This window comes from Oncorhynchus clarkii, chromosome 10 (genome assembly GCF_045791955.1).
Source record: "Oncorhynchus clarkii lewisi isolate Uvic-CL-2024 chromosome 10, UVic_Ocla_1.0, whole genome shotgun sequence".
NCBI classification, from domain to species: Eukaryota; Metazoa; Chordata; class Actinopteri; order Salmoniformes; family Salmonidae; genus Oncorhynchus; species Oncorhynchus clarkii.
In genome coordinates this window covers 27,879,289-27,899,463 of record NC_092156.1, presented here as the reverse complement: position 1 = coordinate 27,899,463, position 20,175 = coordinate 27,879,289, and the positions used below count along the sequence as shown (strand labels likewise).

Here is a 20,175-nt window from a genome sequence, read left to right as displayed (position 1 = left end):
TTATTAAATTACTTGTAAATGCACTATAAACCATTAATTAATCGGTTATAACGCATTGGTCAAAATAGTGCAATGTTGACCATTGGTCTGAAAACCAACCTTTTCTGTTCCTGGGACAGAGCACGAATGCATCACACCCAAGAGGGAGAAAATAACTTTTGTTTAACTGTCCAACCATTGAAAATGAGGTTGCATGATTATACACAAAGGTGCATATTATACGTGCATTTGTAAATGGATAAATATTGGCTCACTTTTTGGTAAGCACTGACCAGGTAATTGCTCTATTTAGACCAAAGCATTAGAAGCATTTATTAATGGTTTATCATGCATTTAGAAATGATTAAATAACCCTCAATTATCTAATTATAAACTATTCAAACACTTTACAAATGGCACCTTATTTTACAGTGTTACTACTTTTTCATATATTGATGTATTTCCAACAGAATAATCCTCACAGCTTTCAGGCAAAAAGGTTATTTGATGTTTAATCCTGACATGACGCGCTCTCTCTCTCTCTCTCTCTCTCTCTCTCTCTCTCACTTTCTCTCGCTCTCCTTCTCTCACCTGGTGGCTTGTTATAAAACACTGACGTTGGGGTCATTTTAGCAGAGCATTTCTCCTCCTCCTGCGATTGGCTGAAGTAACCCTTGTTCGCCTGCACAGACAGGCAGGAAGGCAGGCAGGCAGAAACATTAGTTGATAACAGTATTGTTTCTATACATGCAGACATATAGACACACTATGCTACTCCTGCAGTGCCTTCAGAAAGTAATCACACCTTTTGACTTTTTTACATTTTGTTGTGTTACAAAATGGGATTACAATTATTTAATTGTAATTTTTAGTCAACAATCTACACAATACTCTAATTTCAAAGTAGAATAAATATATATATATATATTCTTTTGATTAAAATAAAATAAAACACTAATATATCTTCATTTGAAAAGTATTCAACCCCGAGTCAATACATGTTAGAATCATCTTTGGCAGTGATTAAAGCTGATTACAGTCTTTCTGGGTAAGTCTCTAAGAGCTTTTCACACGTGGATCGTACAATATTTGCACATTATTCTTTAAAAAATTCTTCAAGCTCTGTCAAGTTGGTTATTGATCACCGTTAAACAGCCATTTTCAAGTCTTTCCATAGATTTTCAAGACAATTTAAGTCAAAGGTGTAACTAAGCCACAAGGGAACATACAATGTTGTCTTGGTAAGCAACTACAGTTGCTTAGCAGACTGTATATTTGGCCTTGTGTTTTAGGAAATTATCCTGCTGAAAGCTGAATTTGTCTACCAGTATCTGTTGGAAAGCAGACTGAAACAGGGTTTCCTCTAGTATTTTGCCTGTGCTTAGCTCTATTCGGTTTATTTTTATCCTAAAAAACTCCCTAGTCCTTGCCGATGACGAGCATACCCATAACATAATGCAGCCTTCACCATGCTTGAATATATATGAAGAGGCGTACTCAGCGAGGTGTTGTGTTGGATTTGCCCCAAACATAACACCTTTATCCAGTAATTGTGTTTTTATCTTTGCCACATTTTTGCAGTATTACTTTTGTGTCTCATTGCAAACCACATGCATGTTTTGGAATATTTTTTATTATGTACAGGCTTCCTTGTTTTCACTCTGTTATTTATGTTAGTATTGTGGTGTGACTACAATGTTGTTGATCCATCCCCAGTTATCTCCTATCACAGCCATTAAACTGTTTTAAAATCCCCATTAGCCTCATGGTGAAATCCCTGAGCGGTTTCCTTCCTCTCTGGCAACTGCGTTGGGAAGGGCGCCTGTATCTTTGCAGTGACTGGATGTATTGATACACCATCCATTACTAACTGCACCATGCTCAAAGGGATATTCAATGTGTGCTCTTTCTCTTTGCGAACCATTGGAAAACCTCCCTGGTCTTTGTGGTTGAATCTCTGCTTAAAATTCACTGCTCGACTGAGGGACCTTACAGATAACTCACCCCTGCACATTGACTGGGTTCCGGTACCCACTGTACATAGCCTCGTTATTGTTATGTAAATGTATTGTGTTACTTTTTGATTTATTTGACTTTATTTAGTAAATATTTTATGAACTCTATTTCTTGAACCTCATTGTTGGTTAAGGGCTTGTAAGTAAGCATTTCACTGTAAGGTCTACACTTTATTTTATTCGGCGCATGTGACATTTTTGTTTTTATTTGTATGTGTAGGGTACAAATATGGTTTACTCATTTAAAAATCATATTAAAAACTATTATTGCACACAGAGTGATTCCATGCAACTTTGTATGTGACTTGTTAAGCACATTTATACTCCTGAACTTATTTAAGCTTGCCATAACAAAAGGGTTTAATATTTATTGACTGAAGACATTTTTTTAAATGTTTAATTAATTTGTAAACATTTCAAAAAACAAAATTCCACTTTGAAATTATGGGGTGTTGTGTGTAGATCACAAAAATCTAAATTTGATCAATTTTAAATTCCGTCTTTAAAGACATCAACATGTGGAAAAAGTCAAGGGGTGTGAATTCTTTCTGAAGGCACTGTATATCACCGAGCCACTCTGTCCAAACAAATACTACATGTACAGTACAGTCAAGGTTATCTGGGGGCAATTTGTACCACATATCATTCAGTACTATACTATCTGTTTATGGGTTGTTCATCTTTGTTCCAGATCAGGAACACAGAACAAACTTCCATCCTCTCTCTCCCAGGTAACCGGTGGCACCCACTAGTGCTGATGTAGAATATTTTATTTATCCGTTATTTTACCAGGTAAGTTGACTGAGAACACATTCTCATTTGCAGCAACAACCTGGGGAATAGTTACAGGGGAGAGGAGGGGGATTAATGAGACAATTGTAAACTGGGGATTATTAGGTGACCATGATGGTTTGAGGGCCTGATTGAAAATTTTGCCAGGACACCGGGGTTAACACCCCTACTCTTATGATAAGTGCCATGGGATCTTTAATGACCTCAGAGAGTCAGGACACCCGTTTAACATCCCATCCGAAAGATGGCACCCTACACAGGGCTGCACTGGGGCATTGGGATATTTTTTTAGACCAGAGGAAAGAGTGCCTCCTACTGGCCCTCCAACACCACTTCCAGCAGCATCTGGTCTCCCATCCAGGAACTGACCAGGACCAACCCTGCTTAGCTTCAGAAGTAAGCCAGAGCGGGTATGCATTCACTGCCATCTTGTGGCACATAATATAATACTTGTTTTTTTTATAAGGAATGATACAATACAGATAGTGCAGACAACATACCTTTGTTGTTGTGCAGCTGAGAAATTACATGCTGTATTGCTGTATTGGCAAAACGTCAACTTAATGGCATAAGTATAAGGGCAACTCCATGCATGTAAAGTACTGCCAAGTAATTTTGCTCAATATACTGTAATATGAGGTAGCATGACTACTGCTCCTCTCCTGACCTGAGTCCCTTCTTTGAGCAGGGTCTCCCCGTTGGTCATCAGCTGAGTATCATCTGAAGCGTGCTGCAGTGCTTGCTGGTAGCTCAGGGTCATATCGTGGGTCCCGGCCACATCCACTAGGCTGGAGGGCTCTTCCTCGACCCCCTCGGGACCCCCCGGGCAGAATGGTACATCCCCCATCTCGTCAAAGCTCAGCAGGGGCTGGGCTTGCCCTCCAGGGTGTGAGGCCTGAGAGGGGGCGATGCCGGTGGCAGGGCTGCTGTCCCATAGCTCCACCAGGGGGTCTGCGGTGGTGGGGGCAGGCAGAGGCCTGAAGCCTGAGAAGGGGTCATAGTCGTCCGGGGTTGAGGATGGGGGTTTGGAGTCTGTGCGGGTCTGGGGTGCCACGCTCTGAATGGGCTTGGTGGGGGTGGAGTCCTGGACTGGGCCTGGCTGTTGCTTGGGCTCACCTGTAGGGAAGGAAGGTAGAGAGAGAAGGAGGGAGGGGGACTGTTATAACAGTCAAAACTTGTTATCAATAAGCCCTGATAGGACACAAAGCGAAACAGTCAGAAGATCATCAGTATGCCATGTCATTCTAGTCACACAGTTCACAGATAATAAACTCCACTTACACATCGTTGCAGCAATAGAAAGACCACACTGTTTATTGATGCTCTTACAGTATACCTACAGTCCAAGATCTCTTAGGTCCACAACATGAATTACAGCTTTAACTTCAGAGACCACATGGACTCCTACGCAGTGATACCCTTGTGTTGTGTTCCTGTTACACTCATTGGTGTTCAGGTGGTGTACTTTAACACTGTCCACAGTAGCAGAGTGCCACTGGAGACTAGAGACATGAGCAGGGGAAGCCCAGCCATCTGTGAAGGCAAATTAGGCCTGGGAAAATACACACAGTCCCAGGGTGTGTGTGTGTGCATGCGTGTCACTGGCGTAGCACACACCGCCGCAGCCCACACACGACAGGGGACCAATGAGCTTTGGGGGCACCCAACCCCCAAATGTTACATTTAATGGTGAATAAGAAATCATGGTGAATAACAATCTAACACAGGATGCAGTCGAAATAGCAATAGCCTTCAATTCCTACTTTATTGACTACCCTCCACTGGTTTCTTGGGCTCAGTGCTAGTAAATGACGCTCAACCGGTCTTCATCATAAGGGAGGTTTCTGAGTCAAAGGTGAACAAGGTGATTAGCTCACTGAAGAACTCTAAAGCCAAAGATGTGTTTGGGCTGGACTCTACCTTTTTTTAAAACTACAAAGAGTCACTCATTGGCCCCATTACTAAGGTCACCAACACATCTATTGGTCTCGGGTGTTTCCAAGGGTATGGAAGTCAGCCATAACAACGGCCATTTTTAAATCGGGCGACCCTGCTGACGTGAGTAACTACAGGCCCATTAGTATACTACCTGTGGTGTCAAAGGTTGTTGAAAAGTGTGTAGCAGAACAACTGATTGCCCACCTCAACAACAGCCCCTTCACATTACACTCCATGCAGTTTGGCTTCAGAGCGAAACACTCCACAGAAACGGCCAACTGTTTTCTTCTGGAAAATGTGAAGTCCAAGATTGACAAAGCGGGCATTGTTGGGGCTGTGTTTCTGGACCTAATGAAGGCTTTTGATACTGTTAACAATGAGATTCTCATCACAAAATTGTCCAAGTTCAACTTTTCCCCCGATGCCTTGAGATGGATGAAATCATACCTTGAAGGCAGAACTCAGTGTGTCAGAGTGAGCAATGAGCTGTCGCCCACTCTTAGCTATGATGTGGGCGTGCCCCAAGGGTCAATACTGGGGCCCCTCCTGTTCAGCCTGTACATTAATGATCTGCCTTCTGTCTGTACTGTGTCTGAAGTTGAAATGTATGCAAATGATACAGTGATATATGTGCATGCAAAGAGCAAACAACAAGCTGCACAAGAACTCACTACTGTAATGGTCCAGGTTACAAAGTGGCTCAGTGACTCGTGTTTGCATCTCAATGTGAAAAAAACTGTTTGCATGTTCTTCACAAAGAGGGCAACAGATGCTACTGAGCCGGAAGTCTATGTGTCAGGGGAGAAGCTCCAGGTGGTATCTGATTTTAAGTACCTTGGCATCATACTTGATTCCAACCTCTCTTTTAAAAAGCATGTGAAAAAGGTAATTTAGAAAACCAAATTCAACCTAGCTAATTTCCGATTTATACTAAATTGTTTGACTACAGAGGAAGCAAAACTGTATTTCAAATCTATGATACTCCCCCACTTAACATACAGCTTGACTAGTTGGGACCAAGCTTGCTGTACAACATTAAAACCTATTCAGTCTGTCTACAAACAGGCTCTCAAAGTGCTTGATAGGAAGCCCAATAGCCATCATCACTGTTACATCCTCAGAAAGCATGAGCTCCTGAGTTGGGAAAATCATAGCGAATACACCGACGCATATCTTGTATTCAAGATCCTAAATGGCCTGGCTCCTCCTCCACTCAGTATTTTTGTTAAACAGAAAACCCAAACATATGGCAGCAGATCCATTAAGGATAAGCACCTTTAGTAAATCTACTTTCTCTGTGAGAGCTTCCCATGTCTGGAATACACTGCCATCAGACACACATAACTGCACCACCTATCACACTTTCACAAAATGTATGAATACATGGCTAAAGGTCAATCAGATTTGTGATCATAATCCCTAGCTGTGTATTGCCGCTTTCCATGTTGTCTGTTGTCTGTAGCTTGTGAGGTGTGGAAACCCTTTGTTGCTTTTATGAATTTTGTCTCGCTGCTTTTTGTACTATGTTGCTCTGTCTGTATGCTACATCTTGCTTGTCCTATGTTGCTCTGTCTGTATGCTATGTCTTGCTTTTCCTATGTTGCTCTGCGTGTGCTCACTGCTCAATGATTGTCTATATTGTAATTGTTTTTAATAACCTGCCCAGGGACTGCGGTTGAAAATTAGCCGGCTGGCTAAAACCGGCACTATTACTGAAACATGAATTCATGTGCACTGTCCCTGTAAAAATAAAATAAACTCAAATAAACTAAATTTCATTTTAGAGTCCTAAAGCAACTGAGGAAAAACTAAATTGCTACTGTGTATACAGTGGCTTGAGAAAGTATTGATCCCCTTGGCATTTTTCCTATTTTGTTGCCTTACAACCTGGATTTACAATCTATTTTTTTGGGGGGGGGGTTTGTATCATTTGATTTATACAACATGCCTACCACTTTGAAGATATTTTTACATATATTTTTTTTATTACATATTTTTTATTGTGAAACAAACAAGAAATAAGACAAAAAACAGAACACTTGAGTGTGCATAACTATTCACCCCCCCCAAAGTCAATACTTTGTAGAGCAACCGTTTGCAGCAATTACAGCTGATGTCTCTTGGGGTCTGTCTCTATAAGCTTGGCACATCTAGCCACTGGGATTGTTTCCCATTCTTCAAGGCAAAACTGCTCCAGCTCATTCAAGTTGGATGGGTTCCGCTGGTGAACAGCAATCTTTAAGTCATATCACAGATTCTCAATTGGATTGAGGTCTGCGCTTTGACTAGGCCATTCCAAGACATTTAAATGTTTTCCCCTTAAACCACTCGAGTGTTGCTTTAGCAGTATGCTTAGGGTCACTGTCCTGCTGGAAGGTGAACCTCCGTCCCAGTCTCAAATCTCTGGAAGACTGCAACATGTTTCCTTCAAGAATTTCCCTGTATTTAGCGCCATCCATCATTCCTTCAATTCTGACCACTTTCCCAGTCCCTGCCGATGAAAAACATCCCCACAGCATGATGCTGCCACAACCATGCTTCACTGTGGGGATGATGTCCTCGGGATGATGAAAGTTGTTGGGTTTGCGCCAGACATAGCGTTTTCCTTGATGGACAAAAAGCTCAATTTTAGTCTCATATGACGAGTGTACCTTCTTCCATATGTTTGGGGAGTCTCTCACTTGGATCTTGGCAAACACCAAACATGTTTGCTTATTTTTTTCTTTAAGCAATGGCTTTTTTCTGGGCACTCTTCCATAAAGCCCAGCGCTGTGGAGTGTACGGCTTAAAGTGGTCCTGTGAACAGATACAGTTGAAGTCGGAAGTTTACATACACTTAAATGTCAGGAATTGTGAAAAACTGAGTTTAAATGTATTTGGCTAAGGTGTATGTAAACTTCCGACTTCAACTGTATGCCAATCTCCACTGTGGAGCTTTGCAGCTCCTTCAGGGTTATCTTTAGCCTCTTTGTTGCCTCTCTGATTAATGTCTGTGAGTTTTGGTGAGCAGCCCTCTCTTTGCAGGTTTGTTGTGGTGCCATATTCTTTCCATGTCCAGACTCTGGGGCCTTTCAGAACAGGTGAGATCATGTGACAGATCCCGTGACACTTAGATTGCACACAACTGGACTTTATTTAACTAATGATGTGACTTCTGAAGGTAATTGGTTGGACCAGATCTTATTTAGGGGCTTCATAGCATGCGCCAATTTTCCGTTTAAAAATAAATACATTTAAACAAGTTCTTTTTTTTCATTTCACTTCACCAATTTTTACTATTTTGTGTATGTCCATTACATGAAATCCAAATAAAAATCCATTTCAATTACAGGTTGTAATGCAACAAATTAGGAAAAACGGCAAAGGGGGGTGAATACTTTTGCAAAGCACTGTACCACCTGAATGAAGAAGAAAATGTAATATTTTTGTCAACTCCGTAAAACATCCACTAGTTCCGATTTTTGTCTAACGTCAGCTTCGTCAGAGTGCTTAAAGATCTGATAGAATTTTTGTTTTTATTGGGGATTTTCACATCAATCATTTTCCATATTTTACAAATGTTTGTATTGAACTTTTATTTTTATAGGCAAAGATATATCTGTTTTGAGTATCTGTGGTCAACTCTGTCATTGTTGGAGTCAAAATTGTTTGGTTAATATAACAAAAAAAATGTAATCACTGTTGCTTAATATGCTTATTTTTTGTGTATTTGCTGTGCTTTATAAATGTTTTTTAAAAGTTCAGAATCTAGAAAAAAAACATGCCAAAAATGCTAATGAAATTTGCCCTGGAGCATTTTATAGTGCTATAAACAAAACAAAAGAAGTTTGGAGATTTGTATTACAGATTTGAATAATCTAATGTTAGAATTAAGGCCTTTAAATACTTGTTGGACAATAATTGTAAAAATGAAATGCCTTTTATGGTGTCTAACGGAGATGACATGAATCCAGTTCGTGAAATGTTTTTAATTAGGATGTTGTTTCTTTACATGGTGTAATAGCTGTAAAGGAACGTGTGAATGTGTGAATGTGTGTGCCCGCTGTCTTTGTTTGTCTGGGATGAATGATATCCAACAGAGTAAGTGCTCTCAATGACTTTCAATGCTAACATTAGCCATGTACAAAGTAGCCTATAGCAACATAACCAAACAAAATTCAAGGATTTAAGTCCTCATAAGTTCCTCAGGCTTACCCCAGTATAACCCAACTCTGCCTAATCTTACCCCACTCGTTCCGGCTGTCATCCTCCGCCTCCTGGATGGGTGTGGTGACTATTTTGGGGATTGGCGTTGAGGACGTTCCCATACTGTGATCTAAGCTCCCTTCATCATCGCCATCTGGAGGAATATCAGAAAGTGTACACCATAACAACTTCAAACCATCACCACCAAACATCAACATCGCACAATCATATCAATCCCAATCAAAATGCCACCAAACAATTAAATCACTAACAGAATGAAAATACTGTACCACCCAACAATCAAATCACCAAGACATTCAACATGTTACCAAACACAGACAAAATGTTACCAAACACAGACAAAATGTTACCAAACACAGACAAAATGCCACCACAAAATCACATGAACACAATTAAAATAACACCATTGGTCACAATGAGCAGTCAGGCTAGCCTGAACACTGCATTCAATTTCAACCACAATGGCGTGGTTATTTGTTTTCAGGATTGACTTGAATGGCGCAAATGTAACTGGGGATGAGATCATGTGACGTAACATCACTGGTGATGGTGAAGCGTGGGTCCTTTCCATCAGGCATTTCAGATAATACACTGACCAAAAGTATGTGGACACGTGTTCGTCTCCTTCCAAAAACATCTCCTTCCAAAATCATGGGCATTAATATGGAGTTGGTCCCCCCTTTCCTGCTATAACAGCCTACACTCTTCTGGGAAGGCTTTCCACTAGATATTGGAAAATGTCTGTGGGGACTTGCTTCCATTAAGCCACAAGAGCATTAGTGAGGTCGGGCACTGATGTTGGGTGATTAGGCCTGGCTCGCAGTCGAAGTTCCAATTCATCCCAAAGGTGTTTGATGGGGTTGAGGTCAGGGCTCTGTGGAGGCCAGTCAAGTTCTACCACACCGATCTCAACAAACCATTTCTGTATGGACCTCACTTTGTGCACGGGGGCATTGTCATGCTGAAACAGGAAAGGGCCTTCCCCAAACTGTTGCCACAAAGTTGGACTACCAGATGGTGAAGTGTGATTCATCACTCCAGAGAACGCGTTTCCACTGCTACAGAGTCCAATGGCGGCGAGCTTTTCACCACTCCAGAAGACTGTTGGGACTGCGCCTGGTGATCTTAGTCTTGTGTGTGGCTGCACGGCCATGGAAACCCATTTCATGAAGCTGCCGACGAACAGTTTTTGTGCTGACGTTGCTTCCAGAGGCAGTTTGGTACTCGGTAGTGAGTGTTGTAACCGAAGACAGGTGATTTTTATGCAATACGCACTTCAGCAATCGGCGGTCCTGTTCTTTGAGCTTGTGTGGTCTACCACTTGCTCCTAGACGTTTCCACTTCACAATGACTGCACTTACATTTGACCGGGGCAGCTCTAGCAGGGCAGGAATTTGACAAACTGACTTGTTGGAAAGGTGGCATCCTATGACAGTGCAACGTTGAAAGTCACTGAGTTCTTCAGAAAGGATATTCTACTGCCAATGTTTGTCTTTGGAGTTTGAATGGCTGTGTGCTCAATTTTATACACCTGTCAGCAATGGGTGTGGCTGAAACAGCTGAATCCACTAATTCGAAGGGGTGTCCACATACTTTTGTATATATAGTGTAGAAGTAACACAGTAGAGCAGTAGCAGCAGTAGTGTCAATCCCATGCATGAGCTGCAGCAACAGTACTCCATATGGGCTATATCAGCTCTCCACTACAATACAGTACATGGACTTCAATAAGTACTGTAGCTAGAAGTTGCCCCTAACCACTGATACAGGATCAGATATCCAATGATTATGGTTAGGAATGGGAAAGTAATCTGATCTGAGATTTGTGGTTAGGGGAATCTTCAGCACCTCAAGCAATACTACCCTCTGATAAAGATCTTCACGGTGATGCTGTTTGTCTTGATTTAAACAGTGAATTCACTTTTGGGAGCAGCAATACTCAGTGCAGGATTCCTTTTGTTTATATGTCTTGACTGATTTAATCAGTCAAGACATATAAACATATAAACTGCCCCAGTATACATTTTGGGTGTGTGTAAAGTCCATTAAAAGTTCTGGAGGCAGCTGATGATTCTCTGCTGTCTGTATGTACTTTGCAAAGAACGAGGGCGCATCTGGATGAGAAACAATGAATATCCACTCAACGAATAAACCCCGGCAAACACATTATACAGGCTGATACACCAAACACAATTCCCTTCAATTCAATTCAATTAGGACCAGGAACTACAAACACAATAACAGAACATGCTCTAGTAATTACTAAGAGCCAAGGCATGAACAAGCAAACCAACAATAATGACCAACATCACTGTGACTGGAAACAACAGGACATAGAGATGAATGACCCTACGTGACTGCTCATTATATATATTGACAGCAGCATCTTGCTTGGGTGGACTTGCCATTTCCTTTCTAATCGAGGGGTCTTTAAATACTAAAGAGAATAGAGGAGGATAGAATATTGCCTCGTCCTCATCAACGCTGAACAATTTATAAACCGTTTCAATTTAAGGGGTCAATACACCGAGGTGAAAAGGTCATGATGGTGGTATAGGAATCCATTTTCATTTAAACTAATTTCATGACTTAGCTGATGGATGGAACTACTAGGACCTGGTTGGATCTAGTAGGAGCTGGTTAGAACTAGCTGGAACTGGTTAGAACTGGTTGACCACCCTTACACAGACACAGACACAACATTAGGAAACAATTACAGTACAATTTTTGGTACAATACTCTACATAGGTCAGGGGTAACATCCATTTACTGTATAAACACACAGGGCCCACAGGGTACGCAACACAGTTCCTGAGACCACGGGCAGCTCGATAACGACGGAACACACACTCACAGGTCATTCGTCAGGAGGTACGCAAGGTGTGTGTGCGGACGGAGAAACGTGGCAGGGATGATGGGTAGATGGGGTAAAGGTGGATACGAAGTAAGATTGGCAAAACAAATCATGGAGCATGGAACCTATGCAGGTTTCTATTATTCTCCTCTATTTCTCCTTCTCTCCTCCAGGTGAAAACCTGCCCTATAGGGTTCACTAGGACTTTTCCCCTAACCACCCTCATCTCCACAACCCTGGATAAAAGATCAGTCAGATAAATATGGTGACCGAGAGGGATCATGGAGTAAACATCATTGGCGTGTGGAAGACTGAAGGCGGTTGACAAGATGGTGTGTTAGTAAGTTAGGGTAGTTAGTACACAGATTCATTTGTAAAAGGAGATATAAGAGGCACTAAGTAGTAGGCAGAACTAAGGGTCATGATCAACTCCGCTCTTTGATATAAGCTGCCATCATCAGCAAGACAACTAAAAGCAAACTGCATCAGAGTGGGTGTAGAGAGAGAGAGAGGCCAAACCAGGAGAGTGCTGACTGACTGAGACACAGCCTTTAGTGGAGAACAGGATCTGTCATCACACCGGAAGTGCTTTTAGCACACTGCACAGCCACCCATCTCCTACAGACAGTACCAATCTGGCCTACTTTACCATGGAGATATCTAATTCAGGCTCTACAAGGACTCACAATAAAATAGAGCACGTCAAGCCCAGGTTAGCTAACAGTAGGTAGCCACAGCTCTGAGCTAGTGGGGGGTAGGTGGTATGGTGCAGGAGAGCGGGCTAAGTTTGTTACAGCAGCTTCAGGGGATGATTTGGGGTGACAGGGGGCATGTCCTCTACTGTGGTAATGTGAGGGTGGGTGGGGGGGGCCTCCCTGCTCCTCCTCCTGTCCAGTACCTACCGGGTGCAGTGGGCTGCAGCCTCGCGTGAGGTGGGGTGCGGAGGGGGGGCGGACTGGGCTCGCTGGGACTGTGCTGCTGCTTCAAAAACGGGCTGTCCAAACGGCCTGGTAACGGGCTGTCCAAACGGCCTGGTAACGGGCCAGGGCCCAGGGTGGTGACACACACACATACATACAGACGCGGGGAGGACAGAGAAAGACGAGAGAGGGAGAGAGTGATAGAGGGACACAGAGAAAAGAGAGACAGGGGAGAGTAGAAGGAAGACAGGAAGGAGAAAGTCAAGATAAAACGAGGCAAGGCCCAGGAGGATCCCCGGTGAGAAGTGAAGGGTTGTGGGAGGATGGGTATGGTCCCATAGAAACCCAATAGTGAGGACAGAATAGAAGAAGAGACGCTCAAGAGAGGATCCAAAGAACAGAGGGAGACACCAGACAAATAAAACGAACGGATGGATGGATGAATGGAGAGACGGACGACAAGACAAATGGATGCACAACCATGAATGAAATCAAAGAGACATATAAAGAAGAGGGAGAGTTGTTAGTGTGGTAATGCCACTGTGGACAAAGCAGGCAGTTGTAGAAGCACTGCATCAAGCTCATTAACGATGGAGGAAGGAACATGGATTCAGTTCAGTATGTTAAGATGGAATGAACACAGAGACTTTCTCCAATAGTGAAAATATCCTGTTGCTTCTAGACAAAAACAGATATTGTTTCAGGGAGATTCTTTGGGTTTGCAGGTGGAGAGGAGAGACAGTGTGTTGTCTTGTTCAGAGACCCTCACTGAGTCAGGCACTTGTTCCAATCTCCATCCACTCCAACTGGCTCCTTGGTACCACTTGTTTTCCGGATCTATGTAGCCTGCAAGGGATAACTGCTACAGCAGTCCATCTTCATCTTCCTCTGTCTTCAACTGGATTACTTCTCATCTTAGTCTGAATTCTACTCCAACTGTTCTCCTGCCTTCCAGATCTCTGTGGTATACCCAGGTGTCTAGGTCCAACAGGCTCTGTCCACTCATACACAGTGATGACAGACACACTGGTGACATACAGTAGAGTACAGGGACTGAGGCCTGTGAGGAGGTGAATGACAGGACAAATGGTGGTCAGGTGACCCAAACCCTCCCTCTCTTCCTCCCTCCCTCCCTCCTTCCATCTCCTCCGTCTTCCTGGTCTTACCGGTCCTGTGGCTAGAGACAGGGGAGATGTCCAAACCAGTAGCCACAGCCTTCTCCTTCTGCTTAAAGAACTCCCTGGGGTTGTCCGCCCGCTGGGCAATGAGGGCTTTCGCCTCCTGTCAACAAACATACATACAGTACAACGTTAGACACATAGAGCACCACCCCCCGCCCCACACACACACACACACACACACACACACACACACACACACACACACACAAGATACTCATCGCACATAGGTAATACACTCACACCACAAATGCACGTAGGAGCACACGCACTCAGACTGAATTGACCTTACACACAGAGAGCCAGAGACAAATATCCCAGTGTAGCCTGACTAGTCCCACTAACACAGATCCAAAGCCCAGGAGTGCTACTGTCACAATGACACATATATACAGGTCAGGTGTCTGGGCTACACTCTACTTTACTCTCTCAGTCTCAGCCTACTAACACTAGAGAGGCACAGAATAGGATATACAGAGTTGATTTTCTGCATGCAATGAATCCCCCCATTGGGACTGATAGTCTGAAACCCACCTCCACTTCAGACTCCTTCTCCTTCTCCAGGTCCTCATAGCTAGGTTCTGCTGTCTGCAGAGAGAGAGAGAGAGATGGGTACAAGGAAACAGCCTACAAAGTAATTCCATTCTCACAGCATGGCAGCCATTACAAAATCACAGACGTTCAAGCTGGCATTTTCAAAGTGATCTGAAAGCAGAAGTATTGTTTTCGAAGGAAGTGAGAGTCTTAAAATAACGATGGCTCTTGTGGAATGGTAAAAGGAAGGAGAGAAGTGAAAACATTGTACGGTCCAATATTTGGAGAATACATTTTCTTGTGTCATGTCGTGCCAGGGCTGAAATGATTAATGTTGATGCTACTATTGAATTAAAGTTGGATTTTTAAAAACAGGATAATGAAATAGAACTCTTGTTTCTTAATATTTCTTCCCAGACAATATCAATGATGCATTATGACAAGTCTTGAAATGAGCTCAGAAATGTTCTCTAAAAGCAGACTGCCTCTTTCAGTGGTGGCAAGACCCTCTTTGGCATGGAACAGAGAATACACATAATGCTCTGGCGCACACACACACACACACACACGCACACGCACACACACACACATACACATACACACTGACACACACATACACAGACACACACACACACACACACTTACTACGAGGGGCTGGTTCCGTGTCCTCTCTTTGGCCTCCTCTTCCTCCTGTATCTTCTTTCTGCTCCACACAAACAGAGTTACCACATGGACCAAGCACCAGAGTTTCCGTGATACAACACTACCCATAAGTCACTGCGGCCCACCTGTGTTCCTCGATCTGCCTCTCCCTCTCGCGGTACCTATTCTCTCTATCCTCCTGCTCTTTCCTTTCCAGCTCCATCCTCTCCTCCTCGAAGCGTTGCCTCTCCTCCGCAACCTTCTTCCTCTCCTCCTCCTTTCTCAACTCTTCCTCACGCTGGTACACGCAAAAGACAGAAATATATTTCAACATTTGTTCAATACTTCAATAACCAATTAGTCACAACATAAAACATCAATGACTAAAATGCGAAACGGAACATCTGGCTTTGGTCCTTCTATTGAGAAAAATCAACACAAACTAACATGTAGAGGGCAAAGCCGCCCGCTCACAATGATTCAAATTCAAATAACCTCAAGGACAGAGAGCAGTGGATGTCATATCTCATTTGAGTCTGTCTCATTGGCTTGTGGCGTTGCTTCTGGAAGACGGGGGACATTTTTTGACTTTGTTTAGATCCTACTCCTACACACTCCAATTGAAACCACTATTCATGCTATCATTCCTAGTCTGAGGAGAAGGTAGAGAAAACAGATAACAGTGCTGCTCTTCTTGTCTCCAGAGTCCTTGTCCCAGTCACACCCCCCAGCCCTCCATCACTTCTTTCCTCCCTCCTGACGTTAGCGGGAATCATGTTTATTCCTACCTTGGCTTGTTCCCAGAATTCCTCTCTATTGATCTTCTTCATCTCAATCTCTGCGTTGGTTTTGGTGTACACGGTACCCTGGACATCCGCCCAATAGGGAGAGAGGAAAGGAGAGAGGAGAGAGGAAAGGGAAGTGGTTGGTTACAACCATTAGTCAGAGAACCATAGCACACACACACACACACACACACAGCTCAGGGTCAGCGTCTGCTATAGTACAATTACTGTGCCCTCCAAATCCTATTGCACCACACCACCCGTAACCAACAGGGTCAGACTAGACATATAGTGTCATATATCTGTTCGACACACAATTACCGTATCACTTATTGTGCACCATTGCCTGGATATGATTTATATGGAGTTATATAACTTTACCTTCTATATTATGAACAGCTTGTACTTGAACCCTTTAGGTGCGGGCCTTAAAGATAGATATTATCCACAAGGTAGCCTGTTCAAAAGTGCCAGTGTGACATTGTAAAACCCTGTGACGCAATACATTTTGTTAGTTTGTTAATCTACAGTATAATTCATTCTTTAAACTCAAGGAATTTACCTCAGCTTAAGGTCGTCATGTTTTGGTAGCACTGTAGACTGTCGACACTGTAGACCAGGGGTGTCAAAGTCAAATGGACGGAGGGCCAAATAAAAAAATCAGCTACAAGACGAGGGCCGGACTGTTCGAATGTTCATTGAAAAATTTTTAAATGACGCATATAGTCTAGTGAACCTAATTGAACCTACTGAAAACCTAACAAATATATTACAATATGATCAGATAAATAAAGCAATATTTTCTTATGGCTCTGTCAGTAATCTTTAATTTTCAACAGACACAAAAGACAAATTTCCTTTATATAAATATCCCCATAACATGAACATTAAATGAAAGAAACCGGTATTCAAGGCACCATCAGTAGACTATATTTTCTATTTTAGCAAAAGTGGGCTAAATTTACTTCAAAGAAAAAACAATAATAGCAATTTTCTATCATCCACTCAACTGAAATATTTTTAAAATATAATTGGATTGAAATACAAAAAAATAAAGTGCAAAAATCTATTAATCAAAAACAACACTTTGTTTAAGGAGAAGTAACATGCAGTGAAAACAAATATTAAATTTTAACTTTTAAACTTGAACTGAGTAAAAACTCTAAATATGTGATTGCACAGTAATGTTCACTTGTTTGAGGTTGAGGGTGATACTTGGTGGTGTCCCATCTTTTCCACAAGTTCATCAATGTTCGGGGTAAGGCTCTGAGCTGAAGAAATCCTCAGAATTGAGTGGAGGTGTTCAGCAGTAAGTCGACTTCTGTGTGATGTTTTGTTCAGGTTCATCAAAGAAAACAGTTGTTCACACAGGTATGTGCTGCCAAACATAGACAACGTTTGAGCAGCCTGGATGCGCAGCTGGGGCATTGTGCCGGGGAGGAAACGGGCGAACTCCGCAGCACCCACTGCCGCATATTTTGCCCTCAGTGCATCATTGCATTGGAGGTCAATCAACTCCATTTGGAGGTTTGGTGGTGAGCTTTCCACGTCAACAGCAAATGGGTTACCGAGCAGTTCCAACCTGCTTTTTTGTGCTTCAAAGTCAGCAAATCGGCGTCGAAAGTCAGCGGCAAGCATACCTATTTTATCAGCCAACTGTGTGCTCGGGAACGCACTGGTAGAGAGCTTCTCTTTCATGGTCTGGCAGCTGGGAAAGTGGCTCAAATTTTCTTTCCGCATCTGCGTCTCCCACAGAGTCAGTTTGGTTTTAAATGCCTTCACTGTACTGTACATATCAGAGATGACACGATCCCGACCCTGCAGCTGCAAGTTTATTGCATTCAGATGACTCGTAATGTCACACAGAAAAGCCATTTCACACAGAAACATTTCGTCTCGGAGTTGTGTTGTGTCTTTCCCTTTGCTGTCCAAGAACAGACAAATCTCCTCACGAAGCTCGAAACATCTTTGAAGCACCTTTCCCTGGCTTAGCCATCGCACCTCTGTGTGATAAGGCAAATCACCATGCTCCGTTTCTAACTCCGTCAGAAATGCCTTGAACTGGCGGTGATTCAAACCTTTGGCTCTGATAAAGTTAACTGTGCGCGTGATGATGCTCATTACATGCTCCATTTTCAAGGCTTTACCGCACAACGCTTCCTGGTGTATGATACAATGATAAGCTGTCAGCTCACCTGTCGCGTTTTCCTCTTGCATCTTTTCCCGTATCTTCGCCACCAGTCCGCTCCTGTGTCCACACATCGCAGGTGCTCCGTCGGTTGTCAAACCCACGAGTTTTTCCCAAGGCAGCTCCATCTCATTTACACATCTTGACACCTCTTCATACAAATCATGCCCCGTAGTTGTGCCATGCATAGGACGTAAAGCCAAAAACTCCTCTGTCACGCTTAGGTTGGAGTCCACTCCGCAGATGAAAATTGACAACTGGGCAATGTCAGAAATGTCGGTGCTCTCATCCACAGCCAAGGAATATGCAATAAAATCTTTTCCCTTTTTCACAAGCTGCTCTTTTAGATTGATGGACAACTGGTCTACTCTCTCGGCAATGGTGTTTCTGCTCAGACTCACATTTAAAAAGAGTTGCCTTTTTTCTGGGCAAACTTCGTCACAAACTTTAATCATGCAGTTTTTGATGAAATCCCCCTCCGTAAATGGCCGGGCTGATTTAGCGATCTCTTCTGCCAAAATAAAACTGGCCTTGACAGCAGCCTGGCCTTGTGATTTGGCTTTTTTGAACAGAGCCTGTCGAGATTTGAGGCCTCGTTTTAATTCCTCTGCCTTTTGTAGCCTTTGTTCCATGTCCATATTCTTGTTTTTGTCCGCGTGTTTCGTTTCATAATGTCGTCTCAGATTATACTCTTTCAGTACCGCCACACTTTCTCCACACAGAAGACACACAGGTTTTCCAGCTACCTTCGTGAACATATACTCCGACTCCCACCTTGTTTGAAACCCCCGGTTCTCAGTATCCACCTTCCGTTTTGCCATTTTTGATGGGTATCTGAAAGTTAATTTTACTGTGATGCTGACGACTGCTGTGCCAATAAATATTGAAATGAAGCAGCCTACTGCTCGGTGCGTCACCTTTGCATTGTGGGAAATGTAGTATTGGTGCGTGTAAAAGATCTGCGGGCTGCCGGCTTGCTGCGGGCCGGTTCTAATAATAAATCAAGATCATCCCAGGGGCCGTAAAAAACCTTCTTGCGGGCCGGATGTGGCCCGCGGGCCTTGACTCTGACATATGTGCTGTAGACGATCCATCAGAATGTAATGTACCTTTAGCGCAGCGGCTAGCCTAACGTCCTGGTTCAGTTGTGTCCAGATACGCAGAGAGAGAATGAGGAAGGAGCCTGCTAGCTGTCCAGCTGAGAGACTCATTTCTTATGGACCATCTGATACATAGTAAGGCCCATTGTTGAAGTTCCTAAACATTAACAATGCCTCGCTCTCAGAGGGCCTCTCCAACGCTCTCTCTCTTTCTCCTTCTCCCCCTCTCTTGTCCTCTCCCTTTATCTCTGTCTCTCTCTCCCTCTGTCGTCTCTCTCTCCTCTAAAACAGTAACATGACTGTGGCCTTGTGTCACACATCACACTAATAGAGAGCTCTTTCACAGACCACTTGTTTTGACCTATGTCGTAACACCCCCTCGTCTCCTGCCAGGCTCCATCTCGCTGTCCCTTTAACCTTTCTCTCAAGGCATCTCTCTATCCCTCCACCTCCCTCTCCGTCATTGTATCCCTTCTCTGGTTCCATCTCTCTACTCCTTCCAATCCCCTCTCTCCATCTTATCCTCCATCTCTCCCCCTCCATCTCTTCCATCCCTCCCCCATCTGCCCCCTCTCTCTTACCACTCCATCCTCTCCATTCTCCTCCTCTCTGGTTCTCAGCCGGCCGAGGACGGGGCTGGCTACCGAAGCCATCCCATTTGTCAGTCTCTGTCCAATGGCAGATGGTTCGATGTCCTCCATGGTGCTGGCGTTGATGATGACGTTGACTCCCTGCGGGCAAAAAAATGGAAGTATACCTTTCCTCTTTAAATTGCTTGTGTGAGATGGTATCCCACGGTAAAAGCAGCAGGCTCTCAGAGGTTCTGTGGAGGTTATATTTGTGTCAGTTATATTTGTGTCAGAGCACAAGCCTCCTCAGACTACTTTTGATTGGGGCAATGTGCACACACATCACTCACTAGCTTTAGACCCACAGAACACATGGCTGGAAAGAGAAAAGTGGTTATGTCATGTTCAGAGAGGAGGGAGGGGAAGGAAGAGAGAGAGCGACAGGAAGGAAGAGAGAGAGAGCGACAGGAAGGAA

At 43.4% G+C, this 20,175-nt stretch overlaps 1 protein-coding gene across 5 annotated transcripts in view; it reads right to left on the bottom strand.

Moving 5' to 3' along the window:
• LOC139418222 (drebrin-like) overlaps positions 1-20,175 on the bottom strand; it is a 124,731-nt gene that overhangs the window by 2,944 nt on the left and 101,612 nt on the right. For 3 of the 5 annotated variants that reach the window (XR_011635285.1, XM_071167510.1, XM_071167511.1), the window contains exons 5-13: positions 19,713-19,862; positions 15,847-15,924; positions 15,205-15,356; positions 15,062-15,119; positions 14,417-14,470; positions 13,871-13,985; positions 8,950-9,063; positions 3,454-3,902; positions 571-661 (exon numbers count right to left, since the gene is read on the bottom strand). Coding sequence is in view for 4 of the 5 variants with exons in the window: in XM_071167510.1 (XP_071023611.1) it covers positions 571-661; positions 3,454-3,902; positions 8,950-9,063; positions 13,871-13,985; positions 14,417-14,470; positions 15,062-15,119; positions 15,205-15,356; positions 15,847-15,924; positions 19,713-19,862 (1,261 nt within the window). In the remaining variant the exon portion in view is untranslated. Of the gene's footprint in view, positions 1-570; positions 662-3,453; positions 3,903-8,949; positions 9,064-12,686; positions 12,816-13,870; positions 13,986-14,416; positions 14,471-15,061; positions 15,120-15,204; positions 15,357-15,846; positions 15,925-19,712; positions 19,863-20,175 lie in introns of all 5 variants that reach the window. The other 2 variants (XM_071167512.1, XM_071167509.1) reach the window with 1 other exon arrangement.